The sequence below is a fragment of the Aythya marila genome, assembly GCF_965140915.1.
Source record: "Aythya marila genome assembly, chromosome: 8".
Lineage (NCBI taxonomy): Eukaryota > Metazoa > Chordata > Aves > Anseriformes > Anatidae > Aythya > Aythya marila.
The window spans coordinates 7,393,052-7,414,430 of NC_139049.1; the positions used below are offsets into that span (position 1 = coordinate 7,393,052).

Here is a 21,379-nt window from a genome sequence, read left to right on the forward strand (position 1 = left end):
CTCCCCAGCAGCCCTGGCCGCGAACAAAGCAATCAAGGTTTACCCGAACAACCCTTTCAGCACACACACGAACACAAAGCCTCTGTCCCCGACTGTAACCTGGTGAAACCTGGCAAGGCCTGAAGAGGAACAAGTCACGTCGCCGACTGGGAAACTATGCCAGCTTTTCTGTATTTTACTTACTCATATATTTACTTCCTGCTCCAAAGCCTTCACGCTCTACAGACAGTTTGAAATAGCACACACTCCTCCTGATAACTTAAATCTTCACCATTAGGAAAGTTCAACACAAAAGCATTCGAACTATCATAAAAGCATTCACCTGGTAAAACGTACACACAGAATAAATCTCAGTAATTCCTTCAGACAATATTAAAAGTGTTGAAATAGCTCCACAGAGAAAGCAGTAAACCTTAGACTTTTTTTTTATAAAGCCCATTGCAAAATATTTAAGAGATGCTAACAAATAGCCTGTGTTCATGGTAACATCACCCTTACAGCATCACTGCCTTAACACTACTTTCCAATCAAATCATCACAGAGCAGCCATGTGGAGTTCTCAAAACTCAGCCCTAGCACTGAACAGCACCAGGCTCCACGAAACAAACCCGCACCGATCCGCTCTCACTCCTCCATTCAAAGCAGACATCCCAAGCCCCTCTTGTACCATCAACCATTCCCAGCCCCAACCCACTGCCCTCCTCCAGAGCAAGCAAGGGGCTCGACAACTTTCCCTGCCTATCCTTGGCATCCCTCTGTAAAGCACAAATCCCGGGGCTTCTGCTGCTTTGTCTGTTAGCTGTAATTAATCCAAATATAATAGGACTCCAAAAAAGCTATTTCAGGAATGTCAACAGCAAATAAGGAAGTGATCAAACTGAGGCAAGAGGCAAAGAAAACCAGGCAGAAACTGCAAAGACTTCTGATAGTATTAGTGCAAAAGGTGAAAACAGCTGGCAGGTGCACGGCGTGCCAGGCTCACTGGCAACCTTCCAGCCAGCTGCAGGATGCCAATATTGACAACTGCTTGCAGGTTCGATAGCATCTCCTATACAGCCTCCCTGACAAAGGCAGCAAACCCTAACACGACTGCATTGAAAAAATAATTATATATATCAAACTGTTGTCACAAGACTGCACCTAAGCTCTCCAGCTGGATTCGGAGAGGTCTATATTGTTGTCACTGCTTCAGACAACTTCTGGAGGATCTCAAGGATTTTTTTCTGTTCATTTCTTACTGTTCTTTAAAGACCACGGAAATCTCAGCTGTGATGTTCAGACAACGCATGGTGATGCAGCTCAGGAACTACATAACGCACTCTTCTGGATGGTCAGAGGCACCAGCTGCAAGTGCTTGGTTATCTGATGTCTATTTTTTTTTCCCTTTTTGATTTGGTCAAACGGGAGTAAGAGGATAAGTCATACCATTATCGCTGCCAGCGCTCACTTTTATAATGAAATAAAGAAAACTGAAGAGGAAACAAATACGCTCTATCTGCTCTACCATGTGAAACACGGAAGATTTATCAACTTGGGGGTTTGTTGTTGCTTTTGCAGATGAAAGGTAGAGACCTGTATTTTCTGTCCTTTTATGGAAGTTCTTTTATTACGTTTTTACTTGTTTTTATCTTTGAAGACTGCACGATAGATTCATATTTTAGAGTAATTTGGCATTTTGATCATACAAAATGCCAGGGATGCAAAATGAATCTTTTGTACTGTGTCAACATAAGCAAGAATTAGATTCTGCTGCTTGAAGACTGTTTGCACAGTGAGGCACGCCTTTAGCCTTGATAATAAATTCCAGAGGTCAAAATAAGTGGCGTAATACTTATCCTAGGAAGAGTGATAATTGTTGTCTGAATTTAAATTTAAAAGCATTTTTCACAATCTAATGTATGGGTAAAAAGGCACTAAGAATACTGCCCAAGAGTCATCACTTGGTTAATATTGTTAAATTGCACTTGTTAAATACAAGTTGCATTTCAATCTAACGTGTAACACTGCATCTAGATGTAACTTGTCTTTCTCCTCTTGAAACAGCTCATACAATGACCTCCTTCTGTAAATTCACCATTAAATACCTTGGTTCATGGAAAACCGACAAGAGGAAGCAAGAGGTGAAACTACAGCAGCACCCGAAGTGCCAACTATGACTAATACTTCAAATAACGAAGACCAAGCTGCATGCAACAGCAAGGACTGGTTACAGGAACACAAGCACATACGCTGAGTCTTATACCTCAGTTATGGTTGCTAATTCTTCTTCTTGCTTATACTTCAGTTGTGGTTGCACGTATAAGATTTTTGGTTAACAACTAATGCTTTAAACACTTGTCCTTTTAGTTGATCAAAACAGTGGGCCACCTGCAAATCAGGGATGCAGGATAAAGTACCAGGGTACACAAGCAAGACGACCTATTTTTCATTTGAAATTGCACTTGCAGAGCCACTTCCTTAATTGACACTATTTACTCCATGCATTGACTCTACAAAACAAGAAAAGGCAGCTAAATCCTCAGCAGTGAATTAGATTATGCAAAAACACAAAGTAGCCCAAATTGCAATCGCTCATTTGGATACCCCGACAGGAAAGTCAAGTCCCATAGTCAGCGCTTCCGATTTTTAAACAAAAGTCTAGAAATGCAGAGACGCCCACCTGAGATGCATGTACACCCAGCGTGTGGGACACGGAGCACTGCTGAATGGCATGCAGCATTACGAAGAGACTCACAGCCATGACAGGGAAACCTGACTGAGACTGAAATGAACGAGTACTGGCTGGGAAACAGCACAGGTAAGACAAAGAAAGAGACCAAGACAGAAATTTGAGTTTAAAAAATACCCTGGAGTTCCTGGGAAATTAAACAAAGAACTGCAGGAAGATAATAACTGTAGTAGCAGGAAGGCACAAATATGCTCTTGCTCTACCCTTCCACTTCAGCAGCCAGAAACAAACCAGATGTAAGGTACTTACGTCCTGCTGTATACCAAAACCCTGCCTTCGCCTGGCTTTCCTCAGGCCCATTAACAAGGAGGTGAGACTATCACTGACCCTGCCGGTGAAATCAAAGCAGATGACCCACTCCTGACAGTGACAAGCTATTTCACCAGAATACATTTTGAAATACCGTTTTTTTGCAGACGTTTTTTTCATAGCTTGAAGTTCCTAAACCATCTACTTCGGAACATATTTCACAGGATTCAGGCAATGATGTTTTTGTTTTAACAGACAGCAATTCTACAGCAACACAGGAATACAATACTTCTCTGTAGAAAGCATCATTAATAGCCTCAATGGTAGCTAGGGTTCCTCTAGCTACATGCTATATAATATTATTGGTTAATTTGGGACCTTAACTGGAGACATTTGGTAATCAAAGAAGAAACAACAGCTAAACTTCACAACAACAACAAGTATATACTTAAGGATAACTGAATGCTGCTGTTCTGCTGACAATCTTAGCTTTTTGTTCCTGCAGAACATGAATTGAACTATTCCACACAACAGCTAACACAGAGGAACATGAATGTGCTCTGCTGAGAACATGCTGATCAGGCACCGGGCTGCTTTACTGCCTTTTCAAAGAGGACGGAATGTCCTATGTTTACTTCTGGATTACACTGTCAATAAAGGCAGGTATTTTTAGTTTCTGTTATAACTATTATATTATTTTATTTAGGCTGGAGCCAAGGCCCTCCATAAACAATCCTCCATTTAACACCCTACATATTACTTTGTTTTTGGTGTCAATCTTTAGCATTTAATGAGCATTTTAAATGACGAATCGTAGATTCCTAAATTAGTCACCCGGGTTAGGACTAAAAACCTGTGCTCTGGAAACAATGGCTTACATTTCCAAGGCCGTCCCGAGCACCCAGACCAGGAAGTAACTCCCAGTCACCCAGCCACCGCCCCGCTGGTGACCACAAAAGCTTCTCTGGGGGAACCCAGCTCTGACGGCGTGATGCTGGTTCTGCCCTGACTTCACAGCACCTCTCTGCTCCCCGACCCAAGGCACACACCTTTTGGCAGGAGACAAACCTTGGACCCTTTTTTTCCTCTACTACCACAACAGTAAGAGCTTGGCCCTTAAGCCTGATGCCTGCAGGTGAAGCAGCAGGCATCCCGCTGATTTATAAAAGACTTACTGCCTTCCCAGCCGTGCTTCTTCTCTTCCAAGACATTTGGAGGCAGCCAGCCTGCTGGCCAAGCCTGGCCCACACTTCTTCAGGTCAGCAGCACTCACCTTCCCTCAGCAGCCACTTCACGCTGACAGCAAGCGTGCAGGCTGCAGCTGAGGGGACAAGTTTTCAGGAGGAGTATCAGCAGCCCTCTGTCTTAAAATGTGCTGGGGGAAGATTCTGCATGAAGCAGGAGAACGTCAGCAGCCGTGAACCCAGGGCTGCGACCTCGTCACGCACATCACAGTAAGTCACAGCACAGCTTCAAAGAACTGGGCAGTCTGAAGTCACGTCCAGTATTGCAAACTAACCAGCAAACTAGATCTACTATACTTACTCAGTATTAAAAATATATTTTTCCCTTATGCTCTGACACTGAACAAGTCAAACATATGTTTTGATGTCATAACAGAAATGCTGTCCTTGTAAAGTGAAAGTCCCTTCAGTTTCATACATGGTATTTTTAGTGGATAACCAAATCCTTGGAGAACAGCAACTTGCACGCAGGACCTCAGAAGTTGCTCTTAGATTTCCAACATATCCAAAGCCTTCATACACTTGTACTTGAGTACCTCCAAAAGACACAATTAAGAAAACACCCCCAGCAGTATGCCTAAAACTACTCTCTTACTGCAAACCGTGCTGTTGTTTTTTCTCCTCTTTTCTCCCCAAATGTGACTGGAAAGATGAAACTCAACTCATCTGTGCTAAAATACATTTCAAGAAGTTATTCATCCGCCTCTATACCACTGGGATTCAAAGACTCATAATTAATATGGTGTATTGCACATGAATGGCAAGGGACTCCAACTGGAAAACAAGTTTTCCAAAGACATACACAGTGTCTTTTCAGTAAATTATTCCTGAGCAAAGTAGATAACTAAAATGATATCTGATTAGAAATTCACAAATTACAACACCATCTAGTCACAGAGTTACACGCTCTGCTTAAAAAACAACATTAGAAAGTATCAGATATGCCAAAACACTTTAAACATTAAAAAAAAAAAAAAAAAAAAAAGTCAATCAATGCAGTTGGGCTGTGGCTGGTCACGCTTAAGGTTTATGAGCAAAATACAACCAAAGCAGCATCTCCTGCTTCCTGCTCCCGAACTCCTGGACAGCAGCCAAACGTTGCAACACCCTGTACCAGGGCACTGACACCCGTCCAGATTCACACGCGATAGAACAGCCCCTCTCTGAAACAAAGCCCAGGGCTTTCCCCGGAACAAAAAGCACTTTCAGTATTAATTTCAGCACCAGAAGAACCAGGTGCAGTAGCATTAAGAGGCGGTGCCTCGGCTTTACTCCCACCATGGGACCCCGAAGAACCAGAGGACAGCAAGACGCACGTAGTCTATGGAGCTCCTCACACCAGGCTCCTCCATTCCCACTGGGCAGCCAGTCCCACATCAGAGGGCTCTGCAATCTCTCTTCAAAGGCCAAAATATTCCAAATGAGTACCTGGAAACCCACGTTACAGACAATACTTGAAATAAACCAAGTAGGCTTCTAGACTAAGTCACACCTAGGCAGCTTCAGCAAACAGTAAGTTTTCCAACCTACAACACTGACCCCCGCGTATACCCACAGTCAACCCTAATTCTCCTCAGGATCTTTTCACACATTCATAGAATGGCTCAGGTTGGAAGGGACCTTAAAGGTCATCTAGTTCCAGCCCCAAATCATTTTCTATACAAAAGAAAGTGTAATAGTTTACAACAAACAATTCGACCACCACCCACCTGCCCTTTCCTTTGTCCTGGCCCAGCCCACGCTGCTGGTTTCTCAAATACACTGAGCTTTTTATTGGTCCGCTGTTATGATAAAAACACAATCCGCAGTGTACTCACTAAAACATTACTTATTTAATTTAAAGTCTATTGCAATGGGGCTGATTGTTTAAACTTCTCATTCACTTGATGAACAAATATTTGATGTATGCCAAATAATTAACACACTACTTCATTTTTTCTCACTCCCTAAACATCGGAGTTTGATATCTGCATTAATAAAGCAAAATGCATTTAAGTTCATACTCACTCGATCTCTGCCAAGACAATCAAGACCTTAATTGGCAAAGGATAAAGCAAACTCAAGACTGAAAGGCCAAGTTAATGATTAGCACGGTAAAATTTGTAAATTATCCCAATTAGTGTATATTATATACACACTGTGTGTGTAGATAACGTATGCATATATATATGTAAAACAGTATATAAATATGCACACACCTACACTTCTACATATATATTTATAAATCATGCGTATATATATAAATGTTTGTATATGCAGAATGATTATTATTTGCTAACTGGTAAAAAAATAAGTATTTGCTTCACATTTTTTAAAAAAATCTAAAATATGAAGCAAATACATATTTGCTTGTGAAGTTGTCTCCAGAAGCACCCATACTGGAGAAAAAAAAACGTATTTGCAACTTCTAAGTGGTAAAAATGATTGAATATCTACATATATGCAGAAGTAGGATTAGCCTTAATTTAGGTGCTTCCAAAAATGTTTAATATTTTACCACGCTACCAGATGAATACTCCCTGTAGGATGGCAGTTCTGTAGGGACAACCTTGAAGGTGGACAAGACAAATTCTCAGCACTTGTTGATCAAAAAGTAGCTATTATCTATCTACATGGCAATTACTAATCCTGTCGTGTTCGTGTTTTTAAAAACAGCTTCTGTCCACGTTCCCTACTCCTGGGCTGTCTGTCTACTCGAAGCTCTACAGAAAAGGCCAAAAAGGCTGAAAAGGCACAGATAATTAAGCTGGGTTAAGTGTTGCTTTCAACAAGAACAGAAATAACCATAAACAAACAGAATTACTTACAAAAAGAAATAAAGAAATACACTTACAGTTCATTTTATCATCCATCCAGATTTATCAGGCATGCTTTTTATTCCGACCCTGAAAACACAGGTGCCAGCCACTGTCATTTCCCAACTACTAAGGGCCCATTTACTGTCAACACTGCCTAAATAGAAAATGAAAGTCCACAATTCACAGATCTATTTCTCTTCCTCTTCATTCATTCGCACAATTTCAGGAGTATTGTTTTGGTTACATCTCCATTTCATTTGTCACTCAAGCAGATAGCTTATCTTTCCAGATGCTCCCAAAGGGTTGTACATGCACTGCCTTGCTTTTTTCAGCCCTTTGTTAGCTATCTCATGCAAACTGGAGAAGAAAAGACCTGAAACCATTTGGGCATCAGGATCCTTCTCCATTTTCATTTAGCTTCTATTCACCTGGAAATAAATTTGATAGCCATTTCTCCATCCCGTGTACCAAATTACAAAGGCTATACTTCACTCCCTGCTAAACTTTTCCCTGTGATATGATCACGATTCACTTATCGCATCTACACACTGTACTGAACTAAAAACTGAACGTCTCCCTTCTGGCAATGGTGCACTATTACATGAGCTTGCCACTTATTGTTTTACTTCATCCTTAGGCAGGGGTGATAAAAAGTATTTAAATTCAAAACAGCTATGACAGAAAGGCAAGATGCAACACAGTGTAGAGACTATTCCAGGCAAAGCCAAGTTTTGTCACCAAAACCCTGTACAGGTAAGTAGGAAGAGGAGATAAAATAAATGACCACATTAACAATCAAAATGAAAATAATAATAATAATAATAATAATATAAAGATGTTCAGAAGAAAGGAAGCCAAGATGTGATTTGGAAACCCTTACAACCCCAAATCCACCCCACTCCGACAGGTGGTCAGGGTGAAGAGGAACCCTTTCCATAGCAAAGGGATGGTTTTAAACGTGTATGTGAAAATACATTATCCATAAAGAGATGCTGAAGTAAAAGTGCAACCAACTGAGTTTCACATCGGAGTTTAAAAAGACACGGGACAAAGAAGAGGCTGGAACCATTGTCAGACAAACCGTTGCTGCTAGGCACAGGGGAAAGCCATCCCATTCAGGTGTCTGGCTGAACACGACTGCACCCAGCCACAGCTGGTAATGCCTGCACCATTACAAGTGAAGAGGAACAGGTATTTAACAATAAATTCCATAAAATTCTTACAAGAAGTGTCTAAGTATCTTCGAAACCAATACAAGATAACACCTTCTGGTATCATGCTCCAGTATCATTTGCCATTTGCAGGCTGGAGAAAGAACCTGCTCTTACCTGTAGCATAGAACTTAAAACCTGAGCTACCCCCAAGATGATGAAATGAACAAAGCATTAAATAGAATCGGAGAACTACGGGACACATTCAACTATTTTTTTCTCATCTCCTCGCTAGCATTACCTTTGAATCCTGCAACTATGCATGACTGTGGTGAGTGCTGCAGGATCCTCGGGCCCAGAAGCAAGGCAGGCAGCAGCCAGCACACTCGCTTCAGAAGGAAGCCAACACTCAAGTTCACAGCTGTTTCTGTGCTTTACACTAAACCACCACTGGCTAAAACCTGCCAGATCCATTTCTCATTTTGGAGTATCCTCAATGACTAATTGTACATGTGCAGGGTGTGCAGGCTGCTCACTGCTCCCGCTCTTAAGTCCTAATTATCTCCACGAGCTTCAGAAGCAGCCCACGCACCTAGCTCACAGTTCTGAATCTCACTCAGGGCAAGTGCTGGAAATTTACTGCTGCAAAGACAACTCCTTTTTTGGATCTGCTCTCAGATGAGGAAGAAAAGGGTACAGAAGAAGGGCCTCTGCAGGACAGAATGCTATGCATTTTCCCACTGCAAGTTTCTACTTATTTTAGAATGAACTTTAAGTTCACCTGTGATATTTTTGCCTTCTAGTTTTCAAGGAATCAATAGCTTCGCAAGCCTTGCATACGGACAGCAGAACGTTAAAATGAACTGAAAGAGACTGGCTCTTCAATGCTTTGCAACACCTACCTCAGATTTCCCCAAAGACTTCAGCAAGTACCTAATCTACATGCTGCACATGTACTCTTACGACACTGTAAAGCAATTAATCTGGTCCAACACAAACCTCGCTACTAAATGTAACTGTAATAACTTTGTTATAAATCGGCCCTAGCAGACTAAAGCAAAGAGACTCGAATGCAAGCTCCCAAATGCCAGATGAAGTAAACAGTCTATTTAAATTGTCACCTATAATCAATAATGAGAAGTCACTAGTACCACAAGATTAAACTACGTACAGCAAGAATCTAACCTGTACATTTACACCATTTTCTTACAAATTCCTCTGTTCGGGATCTTGTTTCAAATTTCCTAACAAAGCCCCTTACATAAGCACGTGTGCTCTGCTGGCCCAGTAGGGAATAACTGCCCTTGAAATACACGGAGTATTTTTTAGCTGCAGAAATGACTGAATCCCGGTTACGTCCCACATTCCAGAGACAGACACACAGGATTATCTTCACTGGAGAAGCAACTCATTTTAACAGGATTACTTCTCTTCATTTTTTGTTTTTGGTTGGTTGCTTTTTTAAACTAACCAGACAAAAAGAATCCCTTTAACACTGTATTAAAAAGGCGCCAGGTAGCGATGTTGTACTGCATCCTGCAGGGCTAAATTACTTCCCATGTGGTCAGCAGGGTTCAAATCATGACAAACACAGCAAAGGAGTGCTCTACAGGCTGTTCTTATCACCGCTTTGCAATTTTGGGCAGTTATTTTCATCTCTGTGGCACAGCACATGCAACGTAGCTAAACTGAAGAAATTTTCTGGAAATTAATCAGCCAGTAAACTCCTACAGTCATGCACAGTATCAAGCTGTATAAGATGATCTCCCCCTCCCGCTTGCTCCCAAGCACTACTACCTGGGGATCAGGAAGGATTCCTGGATAAGCCCCACGCAATCAGGAGATTCCCTGGGAGGTACAGGAGAGGTTACTGCAGCTTGACTTTTCCCAGGAGACCTTCCAAGGTAACACGAACTCATCAGCTCAGCACAGATGTCTGGAGAAACGCCAATCTTTAGACGGCAACGAGGCACCGATGGTGACACAACCGAGCGCAGCACTCATGTGAACGCAGGATATTGGCCTAAGCTTATGAAATACACATTTTTCGCATGCATGGGCAAATTGCCTCACCAAACTATCTCAGTGGACAAATATACTGGGCTGCCTGCGTTCAACTTAACTCTTGCACACAAAAAAATAAAAGTATGTGTGGGCTTCCTTGCTCTGCCTTACAGTTCAGATGGTACCACAGCTCACAGTAAGGCCAGCAACTGACTTCGTGCACTTTGTTTCTGTCTTTTTATGAGAAACTGGCATGAAAAACACATCCATCCAGAAGTTTTTGGATGAACAACTCTGAAATAGTACATCTTCGCCTTCTTTGGGAAAAAAAATTAAAAAAAAATCTAAGGTGGGGATGAGATTCAACTTGTCTAATTCCTCTAGACCCTGGAATAAGTCAATCAAAAAGAGGATTTTCAGTTGAATAAAATTTCAGTTGAATAAAACTCCTTGCCCCCTCACCTTTTTTATTATATTTTTTTTTTTACTTCAGTGAGTGATTGGTACGTTGAACAGCATGTTTTAGGAGAGAGGCAATATCTCTACTCTTCCACTGACAGCCTCCACTCGTGCTTTGAGCAGTCAGCTACCCCAACACCCCATCTCCCTAAATAAAATATCTTTAAGGCTTGGCCGTGCCCTGCCCGCAGTTTTATGGCCCAGATGGGTGCCAGCAGCGAGGCAGCGATGCCGCTCCCTACACGCAGGCACCGCTGTGGCCATGACGGGGCTCCGGGGCCCCCTGAGGCGCGGCTCCCCGCGGGCCGAGCCCGCCTCGCCCCCCTCACCCCGCAGCAGGCCGCGGCCCCGTCCGGCGGGCGGAGCGACAGCCGCGACGCCCAATGGCGTTGCGCGACGGGGCCGCGGCGACCAATAGGAGGCGGCGGGGGGCGGGACCACGGCGGAGCGGGGCAGCGGGGAGCGCCTCCCGGCGGGCGGGCGCGGCCCCGGCTCCCGACCCCCGACCGCAGCCCCCAGCCCCCGGCCCGGCCCCGGCTCCCCGGGGGGGCGCCGCCGGTGCCGGTGCCGCCGCCTCCTCCTCGTCCTCCTGCTGCTGCTTTGCGGCGCCCCCCCGCCTCCCGGCCCCCCCCGGCGTTACCTGCAGCCGAGCGGCTCCGCGCCGTGCCGGCCGCCTAGCGGGGCTCCCCGCCGGCCCCTCGGGCAGCCCCGCGCTGCTCGCCGCCCCCCGCCGCTCCTGCCGGGCCCCGCCACATCCCGGCAGCCCCGGGGCCGGGGGAGGGAGGCGGGGAGGCAGGCGGGGAGCCGGGGCGGGGCGGGGCGGCCGCCGGGCTCCTCCTCGCACCGCCGGCAGCCGGGGCCTGGGGGCTGCGGCCGCGGCCTGGCGGGGGGGGGGGGGCTGCCGGGGATGGCGTTGATTTTGGAACCATTGGAGGGAGCGGGCCCGAGTGCCCGGGGAAGGCCCGTCCGTGCCGAGGGCGCTCTGCTGCTCAGGCAGCGCCCAGCAACCCGCAGCACCGGGAGGCAACGGGCAGCGGGAGGGCTCTGCGCAGCTACAGGCACTGTGGAAAAGGCTTTTCATGGATAAACGATCATGGGAATGATGTTTGGTGTGCAGATGACCACAACGTACTGAGTATTATTACGTGGTTTTTTGTTTGTTTTCAAATAAAGGCAATTACTATTATAATATCCAGTTATTGCTATTTTCTAGATCCTCACACTTAGAGAATGAGCAATCACCGAGGGAATCCTACACAGCATTTGAAGCTTTCTCCACGTTGTACATTCAAGAGAATAATCCAGAGCTTACTTTTTTTTTTTTTCTTTTTTTTTTTTTTTTTTTTCAGTAGGTTTCTCATTGTCTTCCTTTGTTTAATCTTAGTGTACAGGTTTGATTTGTCGGGTTGTTCTTTTTTTTTTTTTTCCATTTGGTTTGGTTTATTTTTGCATGAAGTCCTATTTTTATACTCACTGCACTTACTTTCATTTTCCCCTTGGTTTTCTCCATTTATTATTTCTCTGTAGCTACCATCGCTACGTTCCCATAATATTTTGACCTCTCTTCAGCTGCCTGAATCCAACTGCTGCGTCAGCCTGCCATTACCAATTGCTGCAGCATCTCCTCTTTCCTCTCGTCCAACCTTACTCCCATTAAAGGATGGCTGCTCCCATTTTCTTTTTGGTGCTTGAGAACCAGAAAGCCTAAAACTGAAGACACTGCTTCAGTTAACTGGCCCGTCATCGTGTCCATCATAAAGAGCCCTTAATATAAAATGCTGTGCACCCACTAATTTAGAATTTGCCGAGTGACGATACTCTGCAGTACTCTGACAACACTTGAGAATCTGCCACAAACAATGGAAGATTGTCTTCAGAGCTGTGCCGTACAAAGCTTTACTTGCAGAAGGATATTTTTCTTTGCTTTTCAATGCACATTTCACTTTAATAAACTCATCTGGCATTCCCTGTAATGGAGCCTTTACATCAGACAGAATCAGAAAGGCAGAAAAGGCTCCCGAAGATCGACTAGCCTTAGGGGTTGTTAAGGAGCAGGCTTATCTCCGGCAAGTGCTTCTCTTGGAGGCCGGAGGGACGCTGACTAACCAGCTAGCAAAGGTTCAGAGGAAACAGATGAAGACGTGCTGGAATTAGGGATTTGGAGGAAGAACATAGGAATTTGGGAGGAAGAACATGGCTCTCTCCCTAAGTCCTACTGACTTCTGGAGGTGTTGCCAGCAAATGCTCTACACCTGGTATCAAACGGGCCAGAGGCAGAAGAAAGGAGGACAGCTGTCTGATTCCCTGTACCTGGTCTTGCTGACAAGTTTGGTCCCTGGAGGCAGAGGGGTCTTGCAGGACTTGCTGACACCCCCAGTTTAACCACTGCTCGCACCACCTCATTGCACCCCATTTTGAAGCATCCTTTGGTTTTATCTCTAGGATCTGATAAATGCACTGGCTCTGAGTGCAGAGGGAAGGATGGCGAGGTACAGGGAGTATGCAGAGATGGCAGAGAGAGACCCACTTTTTCCTGTGAATTACCAAACAATCCTAAATGGTCAACTAAAACTTCCCCAAGTAATAGACTAGATGGGGGTTCTCCAATCTATATGGGGGAGATAGTGCTGTCCCCACTAATTCTAATTCAGGAGTCCATTCTGATAATCCTTAACTGTCTGCAAGTAGTTGAGCCCAACCATAATAACAGTGTAGTGATACACAGACATGCATAATTTACTACTGCCTTTCGCAAAACAAATACACAACGATGTGGAACAGTTGGTAACTACAGATCCGCATTTACAGATGTTTCCTAAATGCCACTGGCAGACCTCGCTGTTTGCCAGCTGCTGCTGCACTTCACCAGGCTTGCCCTTACCAACCCATTGAATACCAGTCTCAAGATCTTGAGGTCTCTTCCAACCTAGAAATTCTGTGATTCTGTGATTCAATTTCAGAAGGCTCCATGAATCTTTTTCTGATCGTTGAGCTCTATGGATACGTATAACTTATAAATGCGGTCTGGGTTCAAGGATATCTAAAATATTGAATGATGACAAAGATACTGTCTGGAGTGGCAGTGTTACAGGTGGATTAGCACTGAACTAGAAACCTGTGGTCTCTGCCAGGACTAAGCTACTGGCGTTAAAAGCAGCTAGGCACAGTTGGGCAACAACATATAAGTCAAGCAAGAACTCAGACGTTTAAAGCTATTCCCCAGATGATTCCTAATGTGCTTCCTGCTACCCTTATTATCCAGGCCTCTGTATGTCTAGCTTCTTGAGGTGCTCATTAACAGAATAAACTTAAAACTCAGGAAAAAAAAAATATAGATTTCAAAACTTTAAAAATTTCAGGCAACAGAGCTCACTAGGACAGCGGAGCATGGGAATAGATGTCTTTGGGGTCACAGAGGTAAGAGCGTAACATATCAGCTCACTGGTTAACAATTCTTTAGGCTCTTCAAATCAATAAACTACAGGAAATTAATCAAAAGGAGCAACTGTTCTGCTGTAAAACCTTGAAGCCTGAATTTTCAGGCTTCGTTTCCCTCTACCCTGGTTCTTTGTTACAAACAGCAAAAAAGCGAGCACATCTGCCTGTGGCATGGCAGGGGAAATTAGAAAGGCTGTGACAGCAGGAGAGAAGAGAGGGATCACTTCTATCTGGACTGGATAAATATTATGATAGGATATTATGCAGAACTTAAACTTCAAGACAACATAAATCATGAAATGGAGCAATTCATCAGAAGAGCTCGGAGAACTGCTTTGGACCAAGCAGGGCACCAGGCCTTCTTCAGAAATTCTGTATCAAAGAAGCATTTTAGAGTTTTGATCACAATATATTCAAATTCAACACCCTTGTAGAAGTGAAAAAGACAAATCTAACATAGCAACAGTGAACTTTGAAAAGAGGACTACACGACATCAAGGATGTTTATCGAAAGCATAGTAAGAGGAAGAGTCCAAGGGAAAATGACCTGCATTAGGATCTCTGAGCAAGTATACTTCATCTATCAAAGGAGCAACTCCTGAAGACTAGCAGAGCTCTACATGAGAGTAAAGCATAGTATTAAAAGCAAAAAGGCACTCTTAAAAATATTGTGTTCAGATGAAGAAAACAGAAAACAGTAAAACCTCTGGCAAGCTAAATGTAGAACTGTAAACGGCAGGCCAAAAGCAACTTGAGGAAAATGTTGGTAATGGTATAAAACGTTGTTGTAAAACTTCTTCCAAAAACATCAGAAGCAGGAAGCCTGCTCTTGTAGCTTTGCGGGGCCAAACAATGAGTGTGATTTAAAGAAAGAAGGATTTAGCAAAGATAAAGCTAGAAAAACTATTTGATTGCTTAGGTAGCTATTCCTACAGGGCATTCCTACACAAACCTACCAGAGTTTTTGGAAAGTTGTGTGGAAAGGGTGAGCTTGGATGATATAAGATCCTGTATTTCAGAAAGTCTTTTTTACAAAATCTTCACTAAAGCTTCTTAAAGAAAGTAAGCTGTCATGCAGTAAGACAAAAGGCCCTATACTTAGCTAGTAACAGATTTCAGGTAGGACAAAGGCTCGAAATAACTAATCCATATCCACAACGGAGGAAGATTTCTACCAGAATCTCACAGCAATCGGTGCTGTGTCCATGGCTGTTTTGCATGCTCTTTATAAAAACTAGATAAAACAGATAAGATGACCAAGTTTGCCAGTAATACCAAATTATCCAGGATAATTAAAAACAAACAAAAAATATCACTAGAGTTAGAAAACGTCGAGGAGGAATGAAAAGGAAAATTCATGCTAAGCAAAAATTTGTATGGGAGGAAAAATGCTGGAAAGCTTCAGCTTAAATGTAAGATGAGTAAATGAGATGATTGAAGGGAGAAAGTAGATACATTGAAGTCATAGAAAAGGTAATTCTTACTATCGTTTTATTGATTAGTATTGATAAAAGAATAATTCAGAGTAAAAGCATAAAATAAAGATAGCAGACAGAAGTTACAAATTAAACGCATGACAGCACTTGTCTATTGGTGACATATTGTGCAGGTCAAACAGAGGAGTGGCTTAAAAAACAATTTCAGAGGAAAGACCATAAGTAATCATTTAAACCATACATGAAAAACTGACTGCCAGCTCAGGACATCCTTATGCTCCAGACTGCCAGAAGCCGTGAGGCTATCCTCAGAGACAGCCTTCACCCCATCCATTCTCTTCTTACATGCGTTTGCCAGACATCTGCTACTGCCCGCTGCCAGAGAGCAGCAGGGACCACGACAACCAGTCCTGCCCCTTTACTGCCTGGCGGAGCTGAGCAGCCTGGCAGGCTTTTTAGGAAAGATGGAGACTGGATATGAAGGTGCTTTGTCTGCCTTGTCTTCCACAGGATGACAAAGTATCTCTCTCTCTGATTATTCACCTGGCTGATGGTAAGCAGGAAGAGGCTAGAAATGCAGGTAAATGCAGGTATTCGAGAGGAGTTCGTACACAATTTCTACTGTTTGCTTCACATCTTCTTAGAGCTTAGACAGCAAACACTGAGGATTGGAACTGCTTTGTACTTTCTTTCCAAAGGTGATTTTGCTCGCCATTTTGTGGCGATGAACTGTGATCTAATGAAAATGGAGATACTCTTTTTCATATCCATATTACAATTTTTAAAGATTAGGGTGGGTGAATGTGCAATTATACATCTAAAACCAGAAGGCTGATAACTGAGTTTTAAGGGACATCAGAGAGCCCTGAACACTCCACAATTTTGCTGTGCAAAAAGCTGTGACTATGTAGACGTGTGAGAAACACTGAGCTTAAGGAATCTAAAACCATGACAAGATTGCGCTAAGAAATAGGCAGTACAATGTAGTCAGCAAACAAATAACAGGATGTGTCTGTTTTACACAAAAAAAAGAAATCAGAATAGTGTTTGTTCTAAATGCAGTAACTTGAAAGATTTTACTCCTCCTTTTATTTAGGGTCCCAAAAAGATACCAATACAATGCACTGTTTCTTATTCCTCCGTATATGCGAGAAAAATCACAGAAGTGTTTAACAAAAAGCAGCGTTAAAGTTTCTGGAAGCCATGGGCACTTTTGGTTTCTTTTCACTGTCTTGCCAGATGTTTTCTCCCTCAAGTTCATGTCCTGCATTCCCACTCCAACCACATTTCCCAATCCTAGCATTCCCCATGTTCCTTGAGGGCAGCACGACTGCCCCTCAGGTTAGAAACTTCCATGACAGGCTGCTGAGCCAGAAATTTCCAATTCCTTGTAAAGCAATTTGTACCACACTCAAGTTGCACACTTTGGCAATGACTCCGTTGCAGAACCTAGCAATCGATGTACATGTCTGTATTGCTCACCTCAGCTGTTCCTACATAACAAATACCTATCATACACCCTGCTGCATCAAGCTACTGTTCTCCAGGCTTTTTTTTTTCTTTTTTTTTCTCTAGCATATCGTCTGTCTATCTAAAGGTCCAGTCAGGACCTCAGGAATTCTGTGACAATGAGTCTCTAAGCAGTGACTGGGAAGTATTCCCCTTATATATTTCTAAGTTTTCACCTTGTAAATTAATTGATTGCCCTGCTCTAAATGCCAGAGCCTGACTACTACTTTTCTGCAACAGCAGAGATTATCTCGCTGGTGTCTGGCAATGACCCTTCATGCACGAGGTTCTTTCACAGAAAACCAGAAACTCGTATTAAAGAAAGTCTTCCAGAAATGGGAAAGCCTTTCAACTTCCAAATAATTGTTATGTCTGTTTGTCCAAGGCAGTAGTGTTTACGATACAACACAGGTTTAGAAACTGCCTTAAAGTCTATAAACATGTACTTGCCAATAAAAACTATAAAGTATATATATGGTGTCACTGAGGTCCAGATCCTTAGCTAGTGTAAGCCAGCATAGCTGCTGGGACTTCAGTGCAGTCATACTGATTCACACAGCTGAAGACCTGGGCCTTGGCTGTTGGATCTCGGATTTTCTTTTAAAAAAAATAACAAAAATCAGTCAAATTTGTCTTTTCCTTTAGTAAGTCATAGCTGCCACAAAAAGTGTTCTCCTTGAGTTGTTATTACAGAATTGCAGTGAATTATTAAAGCACACCCAGATCTGTTACACTTTGAGTCAAAATAAATGCCCATGTTTATGGATCCATGTGCAGAATCCCATTAGCTTCATTGTTGCCTAGCAAATGAAGACATGGTGTCTAGAAAATATACCAAAATCTAAACCTTAACTTTCATTTCCCCCTCTCACCTGACTGCATGCTTGGGTAGATCCAACATCCTCACTGTTGTACTCTGCAGTGCTGAAGCCCTGAGGGATCAATGGAAGCAATTTATTATGTTTGCATAGTAACACAGGTAACATTGAGAATGAGGTTTGTAAAACATACAGGACTTTCCAGTGGGAAACGACTGATAGAATAAAAGCATTTCCCGGCCATTTAACACGCAAGTATTTCAGGAAGCCACTGACCTCAGGGAAGTTTTGCTGTTGCCCTCAGGGAAGGCAGAATGTCATCTCAAGTGTCCATCCGTAAAGCTTGTACGATCCGACTGATGGTTGGTTGGTTGGTTGGTTTTTAATTTCATCAGATATAACCTGCATGAGACTGGCATCTTGCACCAGAAACTCTTCCCTAACTGCTATTTATAATGAATATATATATAAAAACTAGGATGGGTTATAAAGGTGCATATTCAAACTTGCTGTGTTACCCACTGTATCACACCGAGTGACAAAACTGGACAGCTATTCAAAATGCACACTTCACATCTTTTTTCTGATTGGAATTCAACAAAATGTACACCTTTGCAGAAAGGCAGCATAAGGTCTGTAATTAAACACATCTTAGTGTTTATAATTAGTACCAACGCAAGATAAAAAGGTTTATGTAATGGATGGAGGCTCTTCCCCCAGGGACTAATATATATCTTTGCACATGTCCAGAATTGCCGTGTTACTTGCTAAGCTTTCTTCAAATAGCTTTATTCAGTCTTTCCATTTAAGCTTAACCAAATTTCCTACTCGTTTCAGACTTTCAGCTAGAAATTAACTGAGAGAAAACAGCTTTCGTTCTCCCAGCATCTTTTCTCCTCGCCTTTGTCACAAGCAGTTAGAGTGTAGCTCTTCCAAACAGGAATTGTCTCTCACCATGTCTTTGCACTTTGCCTAGTGGAATGGAGCCTATGCCTGCGCTGCAAAGTAAATGAATAATAATTTATGATGATGTTGGAAGGGTGTTGACAGAAAAAGAGCTAAAGGCACTAGTGGGGAATAACGGCATTTATAGTAAAAATAACTATTGTCAGTCAAAAAAGCAAACTTAGGTTCCAGTGTTTTATCTTTATGAGCCAGAACTCCCAGTAGAAAGAACAGGATTTTCAGGGGGCAATCCTGCTAGAATAAGAACTAGAGATTTTTCTACTACCTTCAGCAGACCTTTGAGACAGCTTTAGAGAAAAAAGTCCACAGAACAAGTGAAATAAATATTGCTGGCATTTTACAATAAAATGTAAGTGCATTTTATAGGTGGCTAACAGCTTGTAATTACCCTTAGTAAAACTAATCCTTTCCCTGTGCTTATTAAAATGTTTCATGTATCAACAGGCCGTGGAAAGGACTCTCCACCAATCTCTTAACTTGCACTGAAGCAGAGAAATGTCCACTTAAGTCACAGTTCCCAGTATTAGTCCTGTTTCTGTGCCTGCCATTGGAATTCAAAGCCTCAAAGGGAATTAAAGCTAACACATTAGTTCCTAATTAAATCCAAAAGGGATGTGAAATGCAACCAACCAACTTTACAGCATTTCTTGGGAATACGGTCTCAGGAGGATAAGGAAGGAGAAGTGACTTTCAGTTAATGATTTTTCCCTCTTCTAACGCCCAGAAAACATCTGCAATGTTCTTTTGACCCCTCTTAATTTCTTCAAGGGGAGCATTTGACTCTTCAAGCTCCCTCCTACAAATATATTTTAAAAGTTGCTGCAGGTTTGTAATAATTTAGTAGGGTAAAGAAGTACAGTCATTACTATTGCAGTCCTTTTTTCTTCAATTAGTATTTCTAATCACATTAGACATGTTTTCAGTATCCAGAGAGGATGCCTGATCCCTACAGCTATCGTGAACCATTAACTTTAATTAAAATTTACAAGTCTAATGTTGTTACATCTGCTAAAAGCATTAACTGCCATGTTAATTACCAAAATGTTAATGTTGCGTTAAAATATGAATGTTCCCTTTTGACAGTTCATCTGTGGTTTAATTATTTATTTTTGTTAGAATATGTCCTAAAAAAAGGAAAAGGCATAAAAGCATAAATGCTGACTGAAATAACGAGACATAATGGGAAAACTTCATCTAAATAAAAAAACTTAATACTTCAGAATACCAACTGTCAGCAGGAAATCATTTCTGTCCTTTGCTGTCTAAAATAAATTCCGTAGCACTTGTGTCATGTTTGAGATGTGATTTACAAATGCAGCACGTTGTTTTGCTATTCCTTTACAGGATATCTATCTTTATAGGGATATCTAATCTTGGGGGGGACAGTTCTTAAGCCCCTGTACCTGAGCACTGTCACTGTTTGAGCCCTGGAGAGGGAGCGTCCCCCACAATGAGATTTCAGGACTTACATTTATGTTTTGAAATAGATTTAGAGAAGATGTCTAGAAGCCAGTGCTGCAGTTACTGTATTTCCTGTCCCAAGAGCGCAGGATCAAAGTGTAAGACTTATAAAATTACTGTACCTAACAACAGATACAGCAAAATATTTGCAGTAATTTAGCTAAAGAAAACAGGTCTCTGGTAAAAGTAAAGTTATCACTTGCTGTATTTCACAGTAATATAATCCTCTATTGTAACATTCTTGCAGGCATTTTCAGTGAAATGAATAAAATGAGAAAATTCTGGCAAACCAGCATTAAATATAATTTTTACGCACTTCTCTCACGTTGAATGATTATATTCATAGCCAAAGCTAAGTCTGCCAAGTAAGTTCTTAATGTCATTGTAAGTAAGTACTATTCTATTTCATACCATGATCTATTTTTTAATTTACAGAAGCAAACCTTAATTTTGCCTGTAGATCTTATGGTAGATGTCAGATGCCCATTCCTCCCTACATATTCTCCTGAACATTGGAAGCAGGCTGCTGTTTAGTGGCAAGCACACCATTTTTGGGTGTGGAAAAATTTTTTTTTCCACAAAAATTTAGGGTGAGGAAAAATAGATTCTTATAGATCACACGTCCAGTTCACAAATTTAGAGGATGTATTTGCATAATAAAATTTTAAGAATCGACAAGTCCCAGTGTTCAGGATACACCATTTCAAATCGCTATTCCAAGTTATTTTAGTGGGATTTTGTTGTTGTTGTTGTTGTTGGTTTGGTTTGGTTTGTTTGTTTGTTTTAACAAAAGGAAATTGATCTACGATTGCTTCCAATAATCTGAAAATGACAGGTTTGCATGGAGCACTGCAGGTTCACAGCACTGCTAGCTGGCAGGACAGCAAGTGCAGAGCAACGCCTCTGGCTCCCCCACAGCTTGGATTTTCTCTCGACTGCACAGTGGCAGTCAGTAGCTCCACTCCCAAAGCAGGAGCTTTTGCCTCATATATTCGGAGCTCCTCTTTTGAAGAGGAAGGTGCTGTACAATTCTTACTGGCTTCTCCTAACTGACAAGATGCGTTCAGTTGTCTTTTTGAGTTAACGCTTAGAAAAAGGCTGCAATAAAGCATCATTTG

General features: G+C 42.3%; 1 protein-coding gene across 2 annotated transcripts in view; it reads right to left on the reverse strand.

The window, feature by feature from the left end:
- The window catches only part of NEK7 (NIMA related kinase 7), a 64,291-nt gene extending 52,865 nt beyond the window's left edge, over positions 1-11,426 (reverse strand). The window contains exon 1 of one of the 2 annotated variants that reach the window (XM_082765859.1): positions 11,274-11,426. Coding sequence is in view for 1 of the 2 variants with exons in the window: in XM_082765858.1 (XP_082621984.1) it covers positions 9,968-10,089 (122 nt within the window). In the remaining variant the exon portion in view is untranslated. Of the gene's footprint in view, positions 1-9,967; positions 10,144-11,273 lie in introns of those variants that run through there. The other variant, XM_082765858.1, reaches the window with a different exon arrangement.
- Between the last annotated feature and the right edge of the window lie 9,953 nt (positions 11,427-21,379).